At 54.1% G+C, this 20,655-nt stretch overlaps 1 protein-coding gene across 1 annotated transcript in view; it reads right to left on the reverse strand.

Annotated features, from left to right (window-relative positions):
- The window catches only part of COL13A1 (collagen type XIII alpha 1 chain), a 203,832-nt gene that overhangs the window by 17,594 nt on the left and 165,583 nt on the right, over positions 1–20,655 (reverse strand). Inside the window, exons 36-41 of the mRNA XM_075533429.1 lie at positions 19,437–19,472; positions 16,852–16,905; positions 15,656–15,709; positions 14,612–14,647; positions 8,830–8,916; positions 4,938–4,976 (exon numbers count right to left, since the gene is read on the reverse strand). Coding sequence (XP_075389544.1) covers positions 4,938–4,976; positions 8,830–8,916; positions 14,612–14,647; positions 15,656–15,709; positions 16,852–16,905; positions 19,437–19,472 — 306 coding nt within the window. The remainder of the gene's footprint in view (positions 1–4,937; positions 4,977–8,829; positions 8,917–14,611; positions 14,648–15,655; positions 15,710–16,851; positions 16,906–19,436; positions 19,473–20,655) is intronic.

Below are 20,655 nucleotides of genomic sequence, written 5' to 3' on the forward strand. Positions count from 1 at the left end.
CCCACCCACGCCCATCTTATCCTCGGGAGGATGCAGCCCACCCAGCGCTGCAGCAGTGTATAAGTTGCTATATTATCATTTTTTGAAGTTTAAGTGCAGATGTTCAGTGTCAGGATCGACTTAGATCAGATGGGATCTCCGGCAGAGTAGTTGGAACAGAAGCAACATGCTATAGCCTAGGTAACGCTGGCTGCTGGGTGTCCGTTGGTGCTAAATATGCTGAAGTGCTCAGCTGCTAACTGAAGGTTGGCGGCTCTAGTCCACCCAGAGGTGTCTCAGAAGAGGGGCCTGGTGGTCTGCATCCCCGAAGCAGCCACTGCCAGTGCGATGGCGCACAGCTCCACTCCCGCGCACACGGGTCGCGCAGAGTCAGAATCGGGGCTGTGACATCCAGTCTGATGTTTTTAGAGACCTTTACTAAGCAAGGTACGATGAAGAGAAAGCCAGAAAACACTTTCTTGATGTAAAACAAAAACCGCTGGCCCAGTTTGTGAGTATGTTCGCAATGTGCTTGGCTAGCATGGATCGACAGCCGTGTCAGAGTTCTCTTCTGCGGCCCGTGTTCACTGGGTCCACCAACCCCTGTCCACACCATTACCGGCATCTGCAGCTGTGGATTTTGGGATGAAAACTTCAAAGGGACAAAGCAAAAACAACAAAAAACCCTCCAAAACCTGTGGAGCACAGGACACTTTAGGACTATGAAACGGCTCTCTATGATAACGCAATGGACATGTAACATTAAGCATTAGTGGAACGGACAGGCTGTCTGACCCAAGAGGGAACCCTAAGGAGATTTCTGAATTTCATTACACCATTAATTGGGCCATCAGTTGTGGCAAATGTACCACACCCACGAAAGAAATTAACAAAGGAGCTAGGAGGGCTTCAAAGCGGTCACGGAAAATTAAAAGATCACAAAATGATCTTTTCTCGGATAAAATATAACGAATTAAAGGGTAATGGAAAATTTCTACGAACCTTTTGAAGTCCCCACCCCAAATGGGAACACTCTGTGGTTTGTGCCCAATTTCTCTGTGAACTTAAAACTGCTCTGAAAAAAAAGAAGTGCACTGAAAAATGAACTCAACAAAGCAAAACACAAGAGCAAGAGTGGATGGTCTTTAAAAATCCTAGGGAACACATTCGTGAATAGTGACGGGGGGGGGGGGTCTTAAAAGCTTGTCAGTGGCCATCCAAGATGCAACTAGTGGTCTTTCCCTGTCCAGAGCAGAGGAGAGAGAAGATAAATCAAGGACACGTGGCAATAATTGGTCCATAAGAATCTCAGCCTCCCAACCCTGAGACCAGAAGAACTAGACGGTGCCCTGCTCCCACCTCTGCTCACTCTCCAAAGGGATTCTAGTAGAAAGGGAGACAATGTGGAGTGAAAACGGCAGTCGTCAAAAACACCCGCCTTCCTGGCTGGATGGGAGCCCCCAAGCATAGCTCTCAGTCTCCCTCAAGTCTAGCTTGGAACTCACCCCGTGGTTCTGTTCAGATCGTCCAAACACTAGACAGGATTATAAGGGGGACCATGATCCTAGGATGTTATGTTATGGTTTGGAGATCAAAAGGGCAGCAGTTGCCCAAGGGCAGAGTCCAGGAAGTAAGAGAGAATGCAGAATGGAAACGGGAAACACAGGTAAGAAGAGGGATACGGGACGCTACATTGTGGGGATTGCAATCATATCACAAAACAAAATGTGTACGACTTGTTGAGTGGGAAACCGATTTGCTCTGTACACTTCCACCCAATTCGCCATAAAGGGCTTAAACAATCAAACAAACAACCCCCCACAGCTGAGGTAGAGCTGTGAGCACAACCTTAAACGAGTGATCTCTGTCCATACTGGGCTTCCATGATCGTGGGATGTGCTCTAATGGGCACAACGCCAGGTGCCACTTAATCCATGCCAACTCCTGGCGATTTGGGTGCATCCATGGGAGTTTGGAGGGCGCAGCCCTGGAACGACAGCTCTAGCCCTTTCTCTGGAGGTTATGTCTGGGTGGAGTTGAACCTCTCACCTTTTGATCAGCAGCCCAGCACATGAACTCTTTATGCCATCTGGGGATAACAGGCATAAGAAGCCAAAAAAGCCACTGCCTTCAAGTTGATTCCGACCATCGTGATCCCACAGGCTAGGGTAGGTTTCTTGGGGCTGCAAATCATTATTGTGGGATCAGAGAACCTCATCTTTCCCCCATGGAGTAGCTGTTGGGTTCAAACCAACATGTCACCAGTTACCCCACTGAGACCTCTTGTGGGCCCAAGAGACACAGCTTCAACTCAGCTTGTTGGACCGAACATTTCCCCATACTTCTGAGGTCCCTTGCCTGGCTCTGAGGCCTGCTCTCTCACCAAAGAGTGTATTCCATTAAATGATTAACCAGGATCATAAATTTATATTTCATTTTCTTAATGCTAAAATTCCACGAGTGTTTCAAATGTTCTTTGACACGCCGAGACTGATGTGTACCACCATCGTCCACATTTATGTGAATCCACACAAAAGCTAAGCGGCACTTGGGTGCTGGGTGGCTCCCTTTAGCACCAGAACAAAATAATTTATTAAGCTTTCATATTTAATAAGTGTGCACAAATATCATGCAAACATCATATCCGTAGTCACAAACAAAATGTATATTAGAGATGCAGACTGATACAAAATATCTTGTAAACAAAAGGGAAGAGGTGGGTATTTTCTGTACAAAATATGCAGGGTTTTTTTCAATAATCTTTAAGACGCATCATACTTCTGGCATTTTCAAAAGGTGAAAACTGTATAAAAATAAATATTCTATGTACAAACACACACACAGGCCAATCCAAGGTTAGCGGCATCACTGCAAACAGAAACAAAAACAAGAATGCAAATCAAACAGCTTCCAGTTAGTTTCCGTGGGCGTTGGTCTCCCCTGTGGGGAAGCGCGGTGACCGTGTCTTGGGATGGCGGGCGGGAGCTCTGGCTAGGGCTCTGGGGAAACCACCCGTTTGTGCCCCTGCGTCAAAGAAACAGTCCAGCCCCTAAGCGTCCTGAGGGTGGGAAAGGAAGCGTTCATCTTCCAGGGATGCCTTTGGCCTCGAGAGGGTGTATTCTTTCTATGCTGCCTTTAAAGCCTGGGCTCTTTAGTTATGCATCTTCCAGACTGAATTTACAGTCAACAGACAGGCCTTCGAGGCTTTAATGGTGCCAAGACACTGTAGTTCTTGGCAGTAGCTGTTCTTCTCGTCAAACCCAACCATGTGTGTCTCATAACCACCGGCAGTTACTTCTGGAGGTGGAGTACCTTTCTCTTAGTGGGGAAGGGACTGGGGTCTTACTTGGCACACCCCTTACCTGTCTCTGTTGAGTTTAGTGAGGTCTAGGGTGGAAGTGAACCAGAGGCTTGAGGGACAGATTCAGGGGAGACATCGCCTTTGAGGATTAAGCTTGTCCTTACACTGGTTGGGGGCACTAGCAGAGCCAGGGCAAGGGGTACTCACAGGGGAGGGCCTGGTCTGTTGGCAGTTTCCTTACTTTCATACTTTGGAACGGGACTCCGAGCATCTTAGCAAGCTGCTGATCCATCCCATTGTCAGTGTGTCTGTCCCTGCTGCCACTGGGCCGGGTCTGAATTAGCTACGCACAAACCCTGGAACTGGTTGGGCCTCCAGCCCTTTCCTAAGAATGAATCCACCCGAGGCCACATGGGTGGAAGGTTGGTGAACATTCTGAATTGCAGGCGATGGGTGACTACCCATGGGAATCAAAGCAGCTAGTACTTTTTTTGGGGAGTCATGAGGGTGTGGGGGCTGTGTCTGGATGGGGTGGCTGTGTGCAAGGGGGCAGCCCTGTGGCTTCAGACTGCTTTCATGATGGCCAATGCCAAGGCAAGTGTGAAGACATGGAAAGTCAATGCTGGTGAGAATTCTGGGAAGCCCAGAGAAGTTGTACTGTGCGTTGCATGTGTGAAAAGATGCAGCTCTGACAGCTTAAGTTCACGGGCAAGGACAGCATGCTGAGCTGGGCGCTCTCCACAAGGAGGCTTGGAAGCCATGTGAGTTTACAGTTTAAGCATCTTGGATTTCCTAGGTCTGGATACATGCCATCGTATGGCTTAAATGATCTTATCTGGACACTCTGAGAGTAGCTCATCGATGATTTCATTTTATGAAAGGCTTGCTAATTTCATTTTCCCACACAGTTTGGAACTGCTGGGTGGAAGGCCCCGGAGAGCCCAGAGATGGTGTCTGTGTGGCAACCTGGGAACCCCATGCAGTGGGGTTTGCCGTGGCCTTAAAAAGCCCTCTTGATTATTCTCTCTGTCAGTGTGACCAGGGCAGGGAATGTCCTTGTGATAGGATATTGGGTGCCAACATGGCACCTATAAAAAGAGATGGGTGGAGTTTAGCCTGTCGATCAGGTCGCAGCTTGATGACCTCATTTGGAGGTGCCATGGAGATAAATGGCAACTCTGGAGGCCGGCATCCTTTTCTCTGCCTTCCCCTTCCTGCTGGTGAGCCATTCTGAGACCTGCGGACCCTGTGATGGGGCCACCACCATAGATCCACATGACTCTGTACCCATGCCCTGTGACCTTCCTGCATTCTGCATCATTGCATGTGGCTGTGTGAGTCTGAAGAGGGACTTACGGACTAGTATTGGACATATGGACTTGTTCTGGACAGGGCTGCTGGGATGTTTTCTTGATATACCATAGCTCCTTGATCCAAAGCTCGCTCTTACACATATGTGAGTCTCTGGCTTTGTTTATGTCGTCAGCCTGGCCTACTGCAGTCATGGAATGTCTCTGCAATTGCTTCTGTTCAGAATGTCTGGCCTCATCGGCAGAAAGGCCCAGGGTGGACATCCTGGGTGCTAGCAAAATGGAGGCCCAAATACACCGCTGCCCCAAGGCAATGCAACGCTCCTCCCCTGCCCACAGAGCCTTACCTTGTTCCAGCAGCCCTGGACTGGTAGGCCGTCTTCACCCTGCAGGGAGGAAGGCAGGCAAGCAATGAGACTCTCAGAAGCCTGCCCACCAAGCAGGAGGACAGGGCTAACATGGGCTGTACACGTGGGAGCTGAAAAGACTGAAGTCTACACATTGTTGTCTATTTCTCTATCGCAGGGCTTGAGGAGGAGGAGGGAAACACAGCAGCTCTCTTCCCATTGGCTAAGGTCATCGGGAGCTACCATGTGAGGCCAAGGGGGGCTCTTCTAGCTGGTGGGCTCAGCAGGCACAGGTGTCCTTGAGAAGAGCCTAGAAGACCCCCTGGTGTAGAGTGCTGGTGGGCAAGTCAGCACCCGGGAGCTGCAGGGTAGGCAGCTGCAGGAATTACAGGATTTTAAAACTAAGTCCCAGGCCCCCCAGGCCCTTCTTTTCCTCTTAGAGGACAAAAGCTGGACAGGGCACATCTGGTGATCAATACAGGGTCAGGGAGTGTGCGGGAGCGGGCAACCTCAGGGGGTTTGCAACGTGGCTAAGAGGGCCCTTCAGCAAGAAGACAGGGCTGCTGGCCCAGTCTTGGACACTGCTGGGAGTCTGGGGGCCCATGGGAGTAGCAGGGTGGGGTCCATTATGCATTCTTAGTCCCCTTTGTTGGTGGCACCCACCAAGCAAGCACCCACAGTACTGATGCAAACCTTCCTGGGGATGCTCAGCCCTGGCCTCTCTGGCATGCTGGGCGAGGGGAGTAGAGCTGGACATTTTTGAAACCAGGGCAGGATGAGGGTAATGCTAAGCCAAGGGCAAAGGTTTGGGACCCAGCCCATTGGGGCTCTAACTGCCTGTAGGGTCTAGAGGTCCAAGCTCTAGAGCAGAGAGAGAAATCCCAGATGGACACAAGTCTCCTAGGGACACAGGTCTCAAGTCAATTCTGAGGGAGGTTGAAGGGATGGCACCTTAGTGCCTTGGTGACAGGCCCCTGCTCTCTCTCTTCTTGCCAGGCAGTGGCCCCATCATGGAGGGTGAAAGAAGCATAGTTATCTTAAACCCAAAGTCATGGTCAATGCCTCCATTTCCCCCCACGTACACACTAACCCAACACAGGAGACTCGGGGAATGATAACAAGAAACAAAGGGGTGGAGGGGGGCAGGGAGTGGGAGGGTGGACACTCCACAGCAAAATTAACAGACACAAATGACACAACAGTCTGGGACGTCATTGGAGAGCTTGACATTTTGACATTCAGGGTCAAACCAAGGTGACCTTCATTTTCCCTGCTGGGTGGGGCGGGCACAGCAGGGGTGGTGGTGCATTCCACGGCTTCAGGAGGACCTTCCACCCCTATCCCCGGCCCCATGGTGCACACATTTCACACGGACTCTGGGAGGGAGCGGAGCCCCACTGGTGGAGCAGCATTGCGGCTGACATACGGGTGGAGCAGGGTCAGTGACGGGCAGGGCAGGGCAGGCAGAGGAGGAGGGGAGGGTAAGTGAGGAGGACCAGGGAGGCCAGGGCCCCAGGAAGGAGCCCAGGGGGTGTGGGCAGGAGATGCTGCTGCAGGATAGGGCGGCGGAAGGAAGAGCTGGCTGAGGACGGATGCGGGCTCTGCCACAGCAGAGCAAGGCCCGCTTGTGCTGTCTGCCGGACGGTGGGGACAGTGGTAAGCGTGGGGCTCTGGTGCTTACTCTGTGCTCTACTCTGGCCATACATGCCACTTGGAAAAAGCCCCTTGGGCTCTGTAAGGTGCTCTGGGAGGGAACGCAAACCTGCATTCTTCTGAGACCACTGCTGGTACACCAAGAGCTCCTCAAACTCCACCCCCATGGCAGGATTAGGGGAGCACATGCCCCTCCCCGGAGCCTGAGCCGGCCTGTGGGGGCTGCCTCTAATGAGTAAGAAGGATGGGTGTGGAGGCCCAGAGAGGTCAGAGATGGGGTTGGGCTGGGTGGGAATAAAATGGGCACCACTTAGGCTTGAGATATGCTTGGAAGAGGCCCTCCCCACCTCCCTTGACTCCATTCATATCCTGTCATTCTCCCGGACAGTTCTGTGGGGAGGCCCCTGCAGCTGAATGCAGGGGAAACCAAGGGTGGATCTTGGGCTGCCTTCCGAGAGGATCAACCTTTTCGGATCGAGAACCCGGATCTTGAACAGCCCCCTGGGCCCTGGATGGGTGGTGGGGAGGCAGGGTGGCCCCCGCTCTTCCTCAGTCACAGGGTTTTGCTCAGGAGCGCGCCTCTCTGTCTCCTGCCAAACTGTGAGTGTGGGAAGGCATGGTACGAGGGGCTGACCCAGGCACCTTGGGGGGTCCCCTCAGCTCCTCAGCAACTTCCCAGTGCTCAGCCAACCCTCACTGCCCGGACTGCATTGTGGGAACGGGCCCACAGGATCCCCTTCCCCAGCTTGCTCTCTGGTGGCAGACTGATCTAGAAGCAGTTCTGAATTGCGGGTCACCTGAAGCCAAAGCTGTGGGTGCTTTAGAAGCAGGCGCAGAAGGAAGCCAAGGGCCCAAGCAGGGAGACTCCAGGCAGGTGGGAAGGATGGCTGAGACCTCCGGAGGGGCGGTGAAGGCAGGGTGGCCCTGGGTGTCCACGGGGCCAACAGGAGGCGGATGCAGGGGGATGGGGCAGACGGAGGCTGGAGAGACATGCAGGTGCGAGGCACACAGGAAGGGACACCCACATCAGCCATGCAGGAAGTGGGGCGAGCAATGCCATACCAATGGGCATGGGGCATCCAGTCCGTCCAAACCTGGTAACCCCGGCTCCCCCTTCTCTCCTTTAAAACCTCGGTGTCCCTGTTCACAAAACCAACCAAGGGCGTTACTGACATCGAAGCTGGCCAGCTCCGCCCATCCATGGAGTGGCAGGCCTAGTTCTCTGCTGGCCAGGATGCAGGACTCTTGAGGCTTCTGCTAACATTGGGTGCCCATCTCCCAAGCCCCACCCCTGTGCTCTCCCTGGCTCTCTGGAGAGTGCAGCTTCTAAAACAGCGCCCTCTCCCCACAGAGGCTCACCCAGCGTAAACAGAGATTGCTCTTAACTTGAGGCCACCCTACTTCTCAGGGCCTTCAAATGGATCGACAAGGAATTCGACAAGCTCAGAAGAGGCACTGAAAATGAAGAGTGACTGCTGGTTTGGAGCCGGTGGGTGGGACAAATGGTTAAGATGCATTCAGCTGCAAACCAAAAGGTTGGGGGTTCGATTACCCAAAGGCACTTTGGGAGAGTGGCTGGTGACCTGGTTCACAAAAAGCAGTCATGGAAAACCCTTTGGCACACACAGGTCCATCCTGACACACACGAGCTCACCCTGAGTTGACTCGGTGGTCACGGTTTGTCCTTTTTTGGGGTGGGGAGTAAGGGGCAGCGAAGGTTTTCTGTTTTCTGAAGCTTTAAGGATTTCAGGTGGTGGCTGCTAGGTGCTGGAGGGCTGTCTGTTAAAAGCCCCCATCTGGCCTTGTTGTCTCACCTTTGGGCACCGGTGGTCCCTGGACATGCTAACCTGGTGTCCTGCATCCTGACCACGCAAGGATTCACAGCTCCAACTGCTGGTCCTCCAGCAGAGGTGGCCACCCGCTGAGGAAGGCAAACCCGTGAACCCCCAGTGCCGCACTGGCTTCCAAGTCAGCCGGGGCTCCTCTGGGAGATTCCCTTTCCTCCGGGCCTCTTCCCTTCCATGGCCCCTGTGCCCGGCTTCCAGGGAACTGGTATTGTGTGCAGCTGTGGTTTGAAGGCGACCCAGCAGCAGAGGGCGTTTTTCCTGGCCCGCCTGGCAGGTGGCTGTCAGCAGCTTCAGTGCGTCACTGGGGTCTCAGTTTATTTGCCTTCTTTGTTTCCAGCTCAGAAACCACAAGGAGAAAACCCAAACAATGCAAGCAATAAAGAAACACATACCAACGGGCAGGGGGCATCTAATCCAGGCGCTCCTTGGTCTCCCTTATCCCCTTTAGGCCCTCTAGAGCCTTTCTTCCCCCTCGCCCCCTGTGCATAATGGTTTAATCCAAGAAAAAAAATAACATCACGTTAGGATCATCCGTGGGTTAGGGTCAGAGAGAGAAAGGAGAAATGGAGACTTTCCCAGTTAGGGTAGTCACCCAATAGCATTTGGGGTCAGGATCCACTTCCACCCGAGAAGGCCCTGAGACTGGCTAAGGCAGGGGCCAGGTGAGGCCAGGCTGCAGGAAGCAGTGGGGTTCAGAGGCAGAGCTAGAGAGAAAGGCATACCAAGAGTCCAGAGGCCCCCCTGCTAACACTGCCTGCCCCCTCCCCCAACTCCCCCCACCCTGGGCCCAGAGTGCCTGCCAATGGACTTCCTTCTGTTGGAGAGCCCAGCTTTGATAGGCTTTGGGCTGACAACTCTGGTCCTAACTGGTTTCCTCCCTTTGATATTTGCTTAGGAGGCAAGGTGACTTTTTTTTAGAGGCCTAGGGTATGCATGCCTGCATTCGTGTGTGTGTGTGTGTGAGCATCCGTGTATACTTGTGTGCAAGTATGAGCCTATCTGTGGGCGTGTTTATATGTGTGTACTGTATACAGACATGGGTGGGTACATAAGTACGTGTACAGCTGTGCATGCGGGTAGGTTTGTATGTACATGTGTATGGTATGTGCTTGTGATAGTAATGGTACGTGTGTGAGTATGTGCGGGCATGGGCATATGTGAATAAACGTGTCTGTAGGTTACAAGTACATGATGTACATGCATGGACAGGGGGCATGGGTGGCTCCTGGTCCTCAGCCTGGTCCTTCCACCCTAGGCAGGTCAGAAGCCCTGGGTGGCCATTTGTGTGTGCATATGTCAGTCCCAGCCATTCATTTGTTTCTGAAAGGCTTTGGTCAGCCTCATCTTTCTTAATCAAATCCTGGTGTGTATGTGTCAGGCTACGCTCTATGTTGAGAGGCTGGGAGGAGTTATTTTTAAAAGTGAAGTCTCGACTCCGGTGTGAGTTTGAGTTTGTATGTGTGACTTCATGAATGAGGGGCTGAGCCCACCCTGGAATGCCACAAAAGAGCCCCAACCAAACTCACGGCCATCGAGTCAATGCGACTCATAGTGACCCTCTAGGACCGGGGAGAACTGCCCCTAAGGGTCTCCAAGACTATAACTCTTTACAGGAGTAGAAAGTCCCATCTTTCTTCCGAGGAGCAGCTGGTGGTTTTGAACCGTGGACCCTGAGAATGACAGCCCAACACATACCCACTACACCACCAGGGCTGCCCATTTTCTACAGACAGCTCTTATTGAGCACTTGGGAACTTCCACGGTACAAAGCCATGAAGGCTGGGAGGCATCGTGGTCAGATGAAGTGATCTCGTCTCTGAGCTGATTCACTCTCTTCACTTGTAAAATGAAAGACTTTTTTGGGGGACAAGGTCTTTGTGCACATTACATGCTTAATAGTGGCAGGTAAACGACAGCTGCCCACAGGGAGCCCAATAATGGTTGTTATGGGTGGATGTCTGGCACTGGAGCCGAGGCTAGGGGTCAGACTCAGGGGCTTGTCTCAGCTGCAGTTTTCCCAAAGCAGCAGGCTGTGGCTGGAAGTCAGAGGGAGGCTGAGCCAATGAGTACTCTTGAGGTTTCCTCAGGTCTTTGGAAATGACCCACACTTCTCCATTCCTGGGGTTCCTGCAATTTCCAAGCATGGTTCTACATGAGTTTGTAAAACTCACACCCGTCCTTAGGGAAGGACATGCATTGAAGAATGCCTGCCTGCGGACGTAGGGAGGTTTTTCCTGGCTCTGAGCTATGCCCGCCATTGAAGAGCGAGGAACTAGTCCCCTCCACACAAAGGACACGCACAGACACTCGCTGTTTCCATGGGGAGCCCTGGCCAACCTTCTTGTCTGTCCCTGAGCATGAGCACTAATGACAGTACCGTGGGCGGAGGTGCTGAATGTGGAGCAGCCCAGGCTCCCTGGATGCTCAGCTGGGCTTCAGATTTGCGTGATGGGCAACTTAGCCCATGCGGCACCGTGTTCTGGGGCCATGGGAAGTCATTCTAAGCAGGTGCCCTTTAAGGATCTTAGAGAAGTCCCTTTACTGACATCCCTCCCTCCCCAGAGAGTGACAGAGAAGAGGCTGTGACGGGGGCCAGGGGAGAGGCAGAGAAAGTCAAGCCCAACAGGCTTCTTCCAGAAGGAAATAAACACATACAAGTAGATTCTCAAGGAGATAAACTGAAGCTGGGGGGGGGGGGGTGGGAAGAAAGCTGATGAGAGGCCTGGGAGTGTGGGCTTTTGATGAGTCAGCATGATCTTGGTGCTAAATATTAGGGTAGAGGAGGAAGAGGTGGGCCCAGGCCCCAAAAAGTACTTGAGGGAGAGGTAAGGAGGCAAGTTGAAGCTAGGGAAGCAAGCAAGACAGACAGACAGACACGTGCACACACACGCACGCACACAGCATCTCAGAGGGAAGTGACCGCCCGCCTCGCTGCGTGGCACTCAGACCTTTTTAGCTGGCTTGCAGGTAACAACATTCATCATGGCTCCCCCAATTATTCTGGTGATCAAATTGCTAGATCCACCCCGCCCTTTATCCTGACTCTGTTCTTATCCTGAAAGTGGCGCCTGGGCCAAATTCATGGACAGCTTCTTAGGAACAATGACAGAGCATTCTTCTTTATAGAACACTGCCTGTTTCCGGCTTGGGGCCTTGCCTTCTCCGAGGACCGTCCACTACTTGACAACCAGCCTCTGCTGACATTCAGAAGTATACTTTATTGCTGTATTAAAATATAGATGTTTGTCATTTCAATGTTTGTATGTGTCTAGTCCAGCGATGTCAACTACACCGATCATGTTGTATCACCGTCCCCATTAATCATGGCACAATTTCTCAGCACCATAAACAGAAAACTCATTAGAGAAGCATAATTATTTTTAAAAAAATGAGTTCAGGGGAACGTTTCAGTGTTAAGGGCTAAATATTTCCTCGGGGATCATTGAGCCTCAGTGGCTTCCCATGAAAAGTCAATCCCGGTCCCACATTTCCCCCTCCCTCCACTGCCCAGATCCTTCAATACAGGCAGTAGCATCGTCAGTTCTGCTCTCATGGTGAAGGAGCCTATTGCTTATGGAAGCCACTGGCATGTGTTCCAGGTGGTTCTCTGATCTCTGGCCCTCCCTGAGGGCCATAATTTAAGCTATCAGTTACAAAATAAAGTAATAGTATGTTTTCCTTCTAATTCCTAAGGAGATCGTTTGTGACATAATGGATTAACATGTCAGTGCCCATATCCATGGCATTGTGCATACATCTGAGGATTTTACAGGGTGTTGCTGTGATGTTCGAGCCGACAGAGGAATCTCAGGGGCCTGGCCATGTCGTGGCGCACTCTCAGTACAAAAGGCCTGTGGGGGACTCCCTGGGAACCTCCCTGATGAGGGTCCAGGTCATGCTTTGTAGAAGAGTTTGGGGCCTGCCTGTAGAGGCTGCCCTCTAAAAGCTGAGTGGCAATAGAGGGGGCTTTGGCTATGCCTAACTTGACCTTTATAGGGATCAATAAAGCTTCCAATCGGAATGTTGTCCAAGCGATTTCTGGCATTTCACCTTGACCAAAGGGTCGGCATGGGGCACTTCCGGCATCAGAAGACTCTTCATTCACAGTGAGGCCCCGGCTCAGCTTGGGCTCGCTCTTTCTGTTTAGGAAAGCTTCAGGCCCAGTCCCCACTTTTCCCTCCCTGAGTTCTTTGCAGCCTGGCAGAATAAACCAGTCTGAACAAGGTGGTGCGATTTAGCGAAGACTCTTGCGGAACCTTCTGCCATCCTGAGAGTCAACACCCTTTGAAGAGGCTGCTCTTTGGAACATGTCAACGTTTCTTTTCTCTCATGCAACCTTGCTGCCTTCGGGGTTACACTCTTCGTTTATATCACGGGAGGGGGAATCCTGCATAGTGCATGTTAGAAAGGGAGAGGAGAGAGTTTCTCATGGATCCAGGGGCTTCACAGGCACAGTCAACACACTTGGTTCCTGAAGAATAAGGGCCTCCACCCCGCACCCCTCCCATCTCCCCCTGCACCTGGGCCTTGGCCGGCACGGTCTCTTTCTTCAGAACAATGCCAGGACCCCACTCAAAGAACTGAGGGCAGCCTTCCGATGGTTTGTGCTGCAAGCCAACTACCAAAGTCCCGATAGCGCTTAAAAACACGAATGGACTCTAGTCAAGAGGAGCAGGACTTGCGAGAAGTGAGTTTGGAAGGAGGTTAGTAAGCGGACAAAGAGGTGGAATGATCAATTGGTGGGGGTCTCAATTCTTCCCCGAGAAAGGCAGGGCTTTCCAGCTTGCTTTCAGGGGCCTGGCCACGTTTCTGGGAGCAGATCTGTTCCTTCCAGTGATTTCAAAACCTGACCTTCTGCTGGAGCATTCTGGCAGGGGGAGCGCTCCTTGGGCCCCCCTACTTTAGAGACCACGTGGGGTGCTTTGGATTTGGGGTCCTGAGGAGAATGCCATAAAGTCAAAGTGCTTGACACAGGTGTCATACCTCGAAGGGAGTGGGTCTGGTGCTAGATACCGACGCCTAGATTCTGGCGCTTCTATTTGTGAACACCGTGTGGACGGTTGAAGATCAGCCTGAAGCCCTGGGTCATCAGAGCTGCGTGTTCTGCTTCTAATTCTCTGCAGAACCTTGATATGTTTTCTCATCATTCTGGGCTTCAGTGCTCCTTCTATCCTTGCCATTCTCTAGCACCAGTCTTTGAATTGGATGCGCCCCTAGGACACCCTCTTGGGTCTCAAGAGAGCAGGGACCCGACTCTGAGAACCACTGTGATGCATCTCAGCAGATGAGAGAGATGTTTTGGAAAGGAATCCAAGTCATCTCTTGCCCAGATGTAGTTGACTGGTCCCCGCTGTGCCCCAGCATCCAAGGCATGTGTCATGTCCTGCCACAGGCCATCCAATGGATGTGTCCTGGTGAAGACGGCAGGAACCAAAGTTACAAAAAAGGAAGGACTTTGGAAGGCATCCTTGGATTCATAGTCCTCTCGCTCTTTCTGAGAGAAACACCGGCCGTCATCTTTCTCAGTAAAGGCTCGGCGTCTTACAGCAGCTGTGCGCTTCTTTTCAGAAATGGAGTTTATTTCCACTGGCCTGGAATGCAGGAATGCTAGGTTTCCGGAGACTAGGGCTAGCTCCTGGTGGGTCACAAGCAGCGGTTCTCAGCCTGTGGGGCGTGACCCTCTTTGGGGTCAAATGACCCAGTCACAGGGGTCACCCGATTCATAACAGTAGCAAAATTACCATTGTGAAGTAGCAACAAAAATAATGTTATGGTTTGGAGGGGGGGGTCACCACAACATGAGGAACTGTATGAAAGGGTCGCGGCCTGAGGAAGGTTGAGAACCGCTGGTCTAAAGGCTCAGGTGGGAGCCCACCAGCAGGGCAATATGGGGAGAGCTGAGCCAGGCTTGTTGCTCCTGGAGGGTTACGGTGAACACAAGGGCCCCCGGTGTTCCGTCGTCAACTTTTGACAAGTGGAAAACGACATGCGTCCATAGCCGGTTAGGCTCCTGCCTGCCACACTGGAAGCTTGGCACTAGAAAGCTTTTGATTTAGGATGATTTCTCAGGAAAAGCCGTATTTGCCTGGTTGGGCCGGGAATCTCCAATTGATCATTCCACCACTTCATGACCCCATTAGTGACCAGAGCCAAGGAGCGAGGGCTCCGCCTCACCCGGTTCCCTTTGTCCCCAGGTGGTCCGTGTAAACCCTGTAATCAAGCAGAGAAATGAGAACACAGGAAGATAGGCCTGCCCTCCGCGAAAGCAATTCCAAGGCTGGAGTCATGGTGGGTGGGGTGGGTTTGATGGCCCCTGCTTTAGAAGAGGGAGGACAAAGGATACAATCGCTCAAGTGACCTGATCTTGAGGCGAATGATGGGCAAGGCCAGGGACAGGGCTCTTGTGCTCGTCCATCGCCAAGGCCCCGGCCTGCGCTCCCGTTCTCTTGTCATCAATTACGCTGAGCGGTGGGCTCAGGGGGCATGGCGGGAGCAAGAAGCCTCCTGGCAGAAGACAGGCCACACTGTCATCCTGCCAGGTTCTTGTTGGGAAAAGGATCCAACAGCTTCTCAGACCCTCACGTCAAGGGGCAAAGCACCACCCGTTTTCTTCAGCAAGGGGATGAGTGAACACAAGGCCCAAATTGGCCTGGAGTTATCTCCGTAGCTCCACGAAGCTACCGGGGCCGCCTACCATGGGGTGGGCAAGCAGATGGCCAAGCCTTCAGGTGGATGGGAACCAACAGCCCTGGCTCTGCTGGGCAGACCGTGAACTTAAGAGGGCAGAGCAATGGGCGAGCTCGTTGCCAGTGGAAGGCCCGGCCACTCCTTGAGGTCTAGCTCCCTTGGGAGTGGTGCTCTCTCATGAAGGACCTTCTTGCGTATTATAGGGAGTTAGGTAGAGACCCGAGCTTCCCCAAGGGCAGGGGCAGGGTTGTCTGTCAGCACTTCCTGTCGCTGGCACAGAGGCCCTTGGAGGAACAAGCCCACGACGTGGCACATGACGGCACATGTCTGAGGATGTGCAAAGACTGAGGACAAGCGTCCTGGGGCTTTGCTTGTGGGGGGCCCAGCATTGGCTGGTGGGGAGTTCCAGGCCAACGGCAATGGGAATTCTGACTTGGCCTCAGCTAGGTTGGTCTGAGCGCTGCAATGTCTGTTTTGACAATGCTTCTGTTCAGGGAGGGGACAGAGAAACCCAGGTCCCAGGAGACTTACAGGAAGCCCAGCTGCTCCTGCTGGTCCTGTCATCCCAGGGTCGCCTTTGCTGCCCTGAAACACGAGAAGGAAACCCATGAGCCCTCCCAACATGAGGAAAGCTCCCAGCAGTCCATGCCTCTGTTCGAATCTAACAAATATTTTGGCTCCCCGAAGCTCTTGTCAAGGGGGTGGGGTGGGAGGCTGGGACTCGGCCACACAAATGGTCTTGGAAATGTCTGCTGCCCAGAACCTCTGCCCCAGGGCCAGCATGAGGGCTGAGCAGAGTCGTTGGGGAACAGGTGGATGAGGTGGGCCAGGACAAGAGAAGGATCATGGTTGGGTTTCCTTTGAAGCTGCCCTCAAACATCACATTCGGAGGTCCCCCAGTCCCTGGTTTTCCCAATTGGCTGTCAGGGAACCCCATGGCCCCTTCAGAAGCCTCCACCCCCCCTCACCCCCGAGGCTGCCAGGACAGGAGACAAATGAGTGATGGGGACAGCTGCTTCCTGCAGATAGCTCAGCACGGGACCCCCTTAGGGGGCCAATGCTTTAAGGGGTTTCTGCCACTCTCCACCTTGAACATTCAAGAGCCTGAAGGAAGCGATGAGCAGAAGCCATGTGCAGCTCCGCTGCTTCCACTGAGCCCCCACGTTCCACCCACCTGCTCCCCAAATAGGATGCAGCTCCGAGGATCATGTGATCAGTAGTCCAGGTCCTGCGACCAGCAAGAATGGCACCCGAGACTGAGGCCCTGCCTCTGACTTCTCGATGCCCCTCAGATTTCTCCAGACATCACCCAGCCCTTCAGTTCCATGCTCTTTCCTTAAATCCTTATTACAAAATGTTTCAGAGTGTCCTGGTGCCAACTGTGCATCCTTGTCAGACCGAAGCCTGGGACTGAGGCCAGGTGACCAGGTGCAGAGAGCTTCCATTCCGCCCTCCTCTCCACAGCTCGGTCTACTGAGAGCTACGCAATGGAGCTGCTTTTAGGTCTGCTTGCGGGGCCCTCCCCTGGGCTGTGGGGGGATGGCTGAAGAGCTGATGCACAAAGGAAGGGCTGCTGGCTGTGGTTCCTGAGGTTGACATAGAAACTGGGTGGGGTGCAGGTGCCAGGATGACAGGACTGCCCCCACCTCCTACTGCTCTCCCAGGCTCCTGAGGGCGGCCCCCACCCCCATATTGCTCACCCAACTCGTGATGCAGTGAACACTCACCCTCTCGCCCTTTGGTCCTGCAGGGCCTGGAACCCCAATTGGTCCTGGAGTCCCCTAGGGAGTTGAAAAGACGGCCAAGGTGAGGGTCTGGGGCTGAGGGAGTGGAGGAGCCTGCCTGAGGCTGGAGCCGAGGGAGGAAGGCCCTGCCTGGGGCCCAGTTTTCAGGGTTGGCGAGGCCAGGCTTGGCCGGACAGTCAGTCGACTGGGCCATGTTCCCGTTTGGGTTTGGGGTCCACTGCCTCAGAGCCAGATTCTTGGAACAAAACTCTTGAGCTTCACAACCAAGCTTGCCAAGGCTGAAAACAGCAGGGGGACGTGGCTTAGTTGGCTCCCAGAAGCGCTGGAAAAGGAGTTGACCCCCACCCAGGGGTGGGGGCCGGGGGCTGGCACCCCTGTGCCGGCACAGCTCCACATGCAGCGGGGGGGGGGGGGGTCTTCATGCCACAGAGACCGAGGCGGGTGCACACATAAAGGCAGGCGTGAGACAGGGTCCTTCAGCCACCGCCTCCCCCCAGCCCAGCCCAGCCTAGCCCTCCAGCCTCTGCTTGGGCCTTCTCTCCTGACTCCTGGCCCTCAGGGCAGCCTCCTGGGAGCACCCATTAGTATGCCTGGGGTGTCCTACAGACACTAGCCTGGCAGGAAGGTGAGTTATAAACACCCGTACTGCAGGGGAGTGGGAGGCGGTGGTGGGAGGAATCTGAGCCGTGTTGCTTAGAGACGGAGCAGGTCTTGCTGGGGCATAATTAAACATCTCTGATCCTCAATTTATAGCCTGGCTAGGTAAAGCCTGCATTTCTGAGCCGTTGGGTGTGTGCTTTACTGTTGGTATTTCCTGAAGACGAGAGTGTTGGGGTGAGGAGTTGGGCCTGAGGGTGATCCCTGGTGCCCAGGGCATGGCTGTGGAAGACAAAGGGAGGGGGAGAGGGGGGCGCCTTTTCTTTTTAAATATGGGGGTACAGGGTAGCGGGGAGGAGAGAGCGATAGAATATTCTTGGTGCATCTTGCAATTAGAAGAGAAGTGCAGGAGTGTCTGGGCACCCATGGCAGGGCCTGATGGAGGGGATGGCTAAGCAGAAGACCCTGCAGTGGGCTGGCCAGCCACAAGCCTGGCCTGGAAGGCTGCCATGCCGTGCCCAGCGATGTCGGAGCAGTCACTTGCCCGAGGACCAGGTTTCTCTCCCACAACACAATCGTGTCGGTGCCCGCCTCCTAGGCTGCTGCCAGGTTTCATCAGAAGAATGCCCGTCTAATGCTGGGCATTGCACCCATCATAGATCATGCCCTAGCCCTGACAGGCCACCTGGTGGGGGTGGGGCAAGCCCTAGAAAACAAGGGGCCGTCTCCAGAAATGCAGACAGAGGGAGAGACCTGCCACCTCAGGCCAATCACAGCCCGGCCCCGAGCCTCGGTGGGCGGCTCTCTTCTTCCTGGGCACTCAGACCAGGCCTTGTTAGGCGAAGCTGTGGGTGAGGCCATGCTTTTGGGGTCCCTCCTGCCTCTCAAGGGGTAGGCTTCTGTCGTCCTCAGTCCTGTAGTCTATTTCCGGGCCCCAGGGCAGGCCCGTTAGGGGTGACTGGGCTTTGACAGTTACACTGTGCCCCGTATAGAGGTCCTCCCCTCCTCCTCACCCCACCCACCCACCCCGCCAGCAGCCTCCTTAGCACCTCACTGTTTGTGACCTTCCCTGTGTCCTGCAAGGTCAGGATGCCCCAGCTGGAAAGAGCTGGGCGGGAAGCCCATCGTGCTGGCTTTGGAGAGGCAGTGGTCCGGCCCCATAGAATGTGAGAGACTTTGTCAGGTAGCTCGTGACCAGCAGGGCCACGCAAACAGACCCCACGCACGGGGCGTTCAGGGGAGGGGGCTGTCGGAGGTTTCCTCTGGTGCCGCCGTGGTTTAGTCCCCAACAGAAGGTCCAGGGGCTTTCTACTAGGGGTAGGGTACTGGGTGCGGTCTGTTTTCTGGGGTCAGGCCGTGTGAAGACAGAGGAGCTCTGAATCTCCCCTTTGCTCTGTGGTTGGACTGCTCTGTACGAGTGGGAGTGACAGGTGTGGTTGGAACATGCTTTCAAACCACTGACCAGGGGCTGGTCACTCTGTTCCTGAGTGCCACACCGGCCCTCTCCCTTCAATGGCACCCCCACCCCAATACGCACCATGGGTGGGGGGGGGGAATGCAGCCTCCCAGGCAGACAGGAGAAGAACAAAGCTCACAGCAGGAAGACAACATAGCATGGTGGGTACACACAGACACTGTTGTGGTCAGAGGGGGAGGGGTCATGCCCAAACCTCCAGGGCTGGGCTTCCAGGCTGACCTCAGTATCCCTTCCAGAGTAGGGCAGGTCTGCCAGTCAGGTTTGAGGTCACTGGGCACACACAACGGCTAGGGGACTGCAGACTAAGTCCAGTTGTCTTTGTGTAAGCGGCTTGGATAAGCACTTTTGAACTGAGCACAGCCCATGGCTGTCCGGTGCCAGTCGTGGGAAAAGAAAGCCACAGCAGCGGAACAAACAAGAGGGATCAGGGGCAGGGGCCAGGGCCGGGGCTGGGGACAGGGTGGAGTGAGGTTAATGGAGAAGTGACACTCACCGGTGGCCCAGGCCTGCCGTCCAAACCTGAAGCTCCCTGGACGAAGGGAACGGTTTGACCGAAAGAAGGGGAAGGGAGGAAGGGGAGGGGAAAAAAGGGAACGGGAGGGCAGAGGTGAGTGAAGCAGTGACTGTGGACAGACATAAATGCTGGTCATCAAACACAACGGGAGAGTAAGCTTGGGAGGACAGGGGACGGCGTTGACAGGGACACCAACGCAGACGTGGAGACGCCGGGTGCAGTGTGGGCCTGCTGCCGTGCAGGCTCAGGGACGCTCTGATCTCCGCACCCCTCCTCCCTCTCAGAGCCCCTCTCCCCAGGGGCCTCTGTGCTCTGCGGACAGGGATATGGGCACTGACTATGCACAGAGATGGAGAACCAGGGCTAGCCCTCCCTGCCTATGAACCACGGGACCAGGCGAGCATGGCCTCCGTGTTAGCCGGGGGTGGAGCTGGCCCTTGAATAATGGTAGGAAAGGCGTTTCTCTGGCTCTTTCCAATCGGCAAAGCCAGCACCCACTCAGTCCATTCCTATGCTCCCAGACCGGGGTTTCCCTTAAAGACTAGAAGACAGTTTTGAGAGCATTGCACACCAACTAGCAGGCAGCTCGGAAGCTTAAAGATCCTATCACGCTCCAGCGTCCTCACTGAAAGCCTTCCAGAACATGGCTTCTACGGGGGCTCGGAGAGGAGTGTTGTCTTGGGATTGGGAAGGCCGGAGGAGGCCCCCAGGCAAGAGGAAGGGAAGGGCGTTGCCTCCCTGGGTGGGAAGCTGCAGGAGGAAGACACTCTTCTGGTTTAGGGCCACTTAATTCTCGGGTCGACACGTCCTCCTCGGCCTAGAGCACTGTGGGTTCGATCCCTGGCTGCGTATTTGAATCTCCCAGATGAGGCCTGGCCTTCCCAGACCAGTGGGATCAGAGCCTGGAAGAGGGGGGCTGGTTCTCAGAAATGCTTGCATTTCCTAAATGAATGGAGAACCACTTCCCTGGGTGAAATATGGAGAAGTCAAGAGGGTATTTCCAGAAGAATAGGCTACGGCCGGTGGAACAGCAGCTACCATCCCCCACGCTTTGTCTGTGCAAATGGAGCCCTGGTGGGGTAGTGGATAAGGGCTGGGCTGTGGTCCGCATGGTGGGGAGTTCAAAACCACGAGCAGGTCCGAGGGAGAAAGACTGGACTTTCTACTCCCATAAACAGTTACAGTCTGGGAAACCCAT

Source organism: Tenrec ecaudatus, chromosome 16, assembly GCF_050624435.1.
Source record: "Tenrec ecaudatus isolate mTenEca1 chromosome 16, mTenEca1.hap1, whole genome shotgun sequence".
In the NCBI taxonomy this organism is placed as follows: Eukaryota; Metazoa; Chordata; class Mammalia; order Afrosoricida; family Tenrecidae; genus Tenrec; species Tenrec ecaudatus.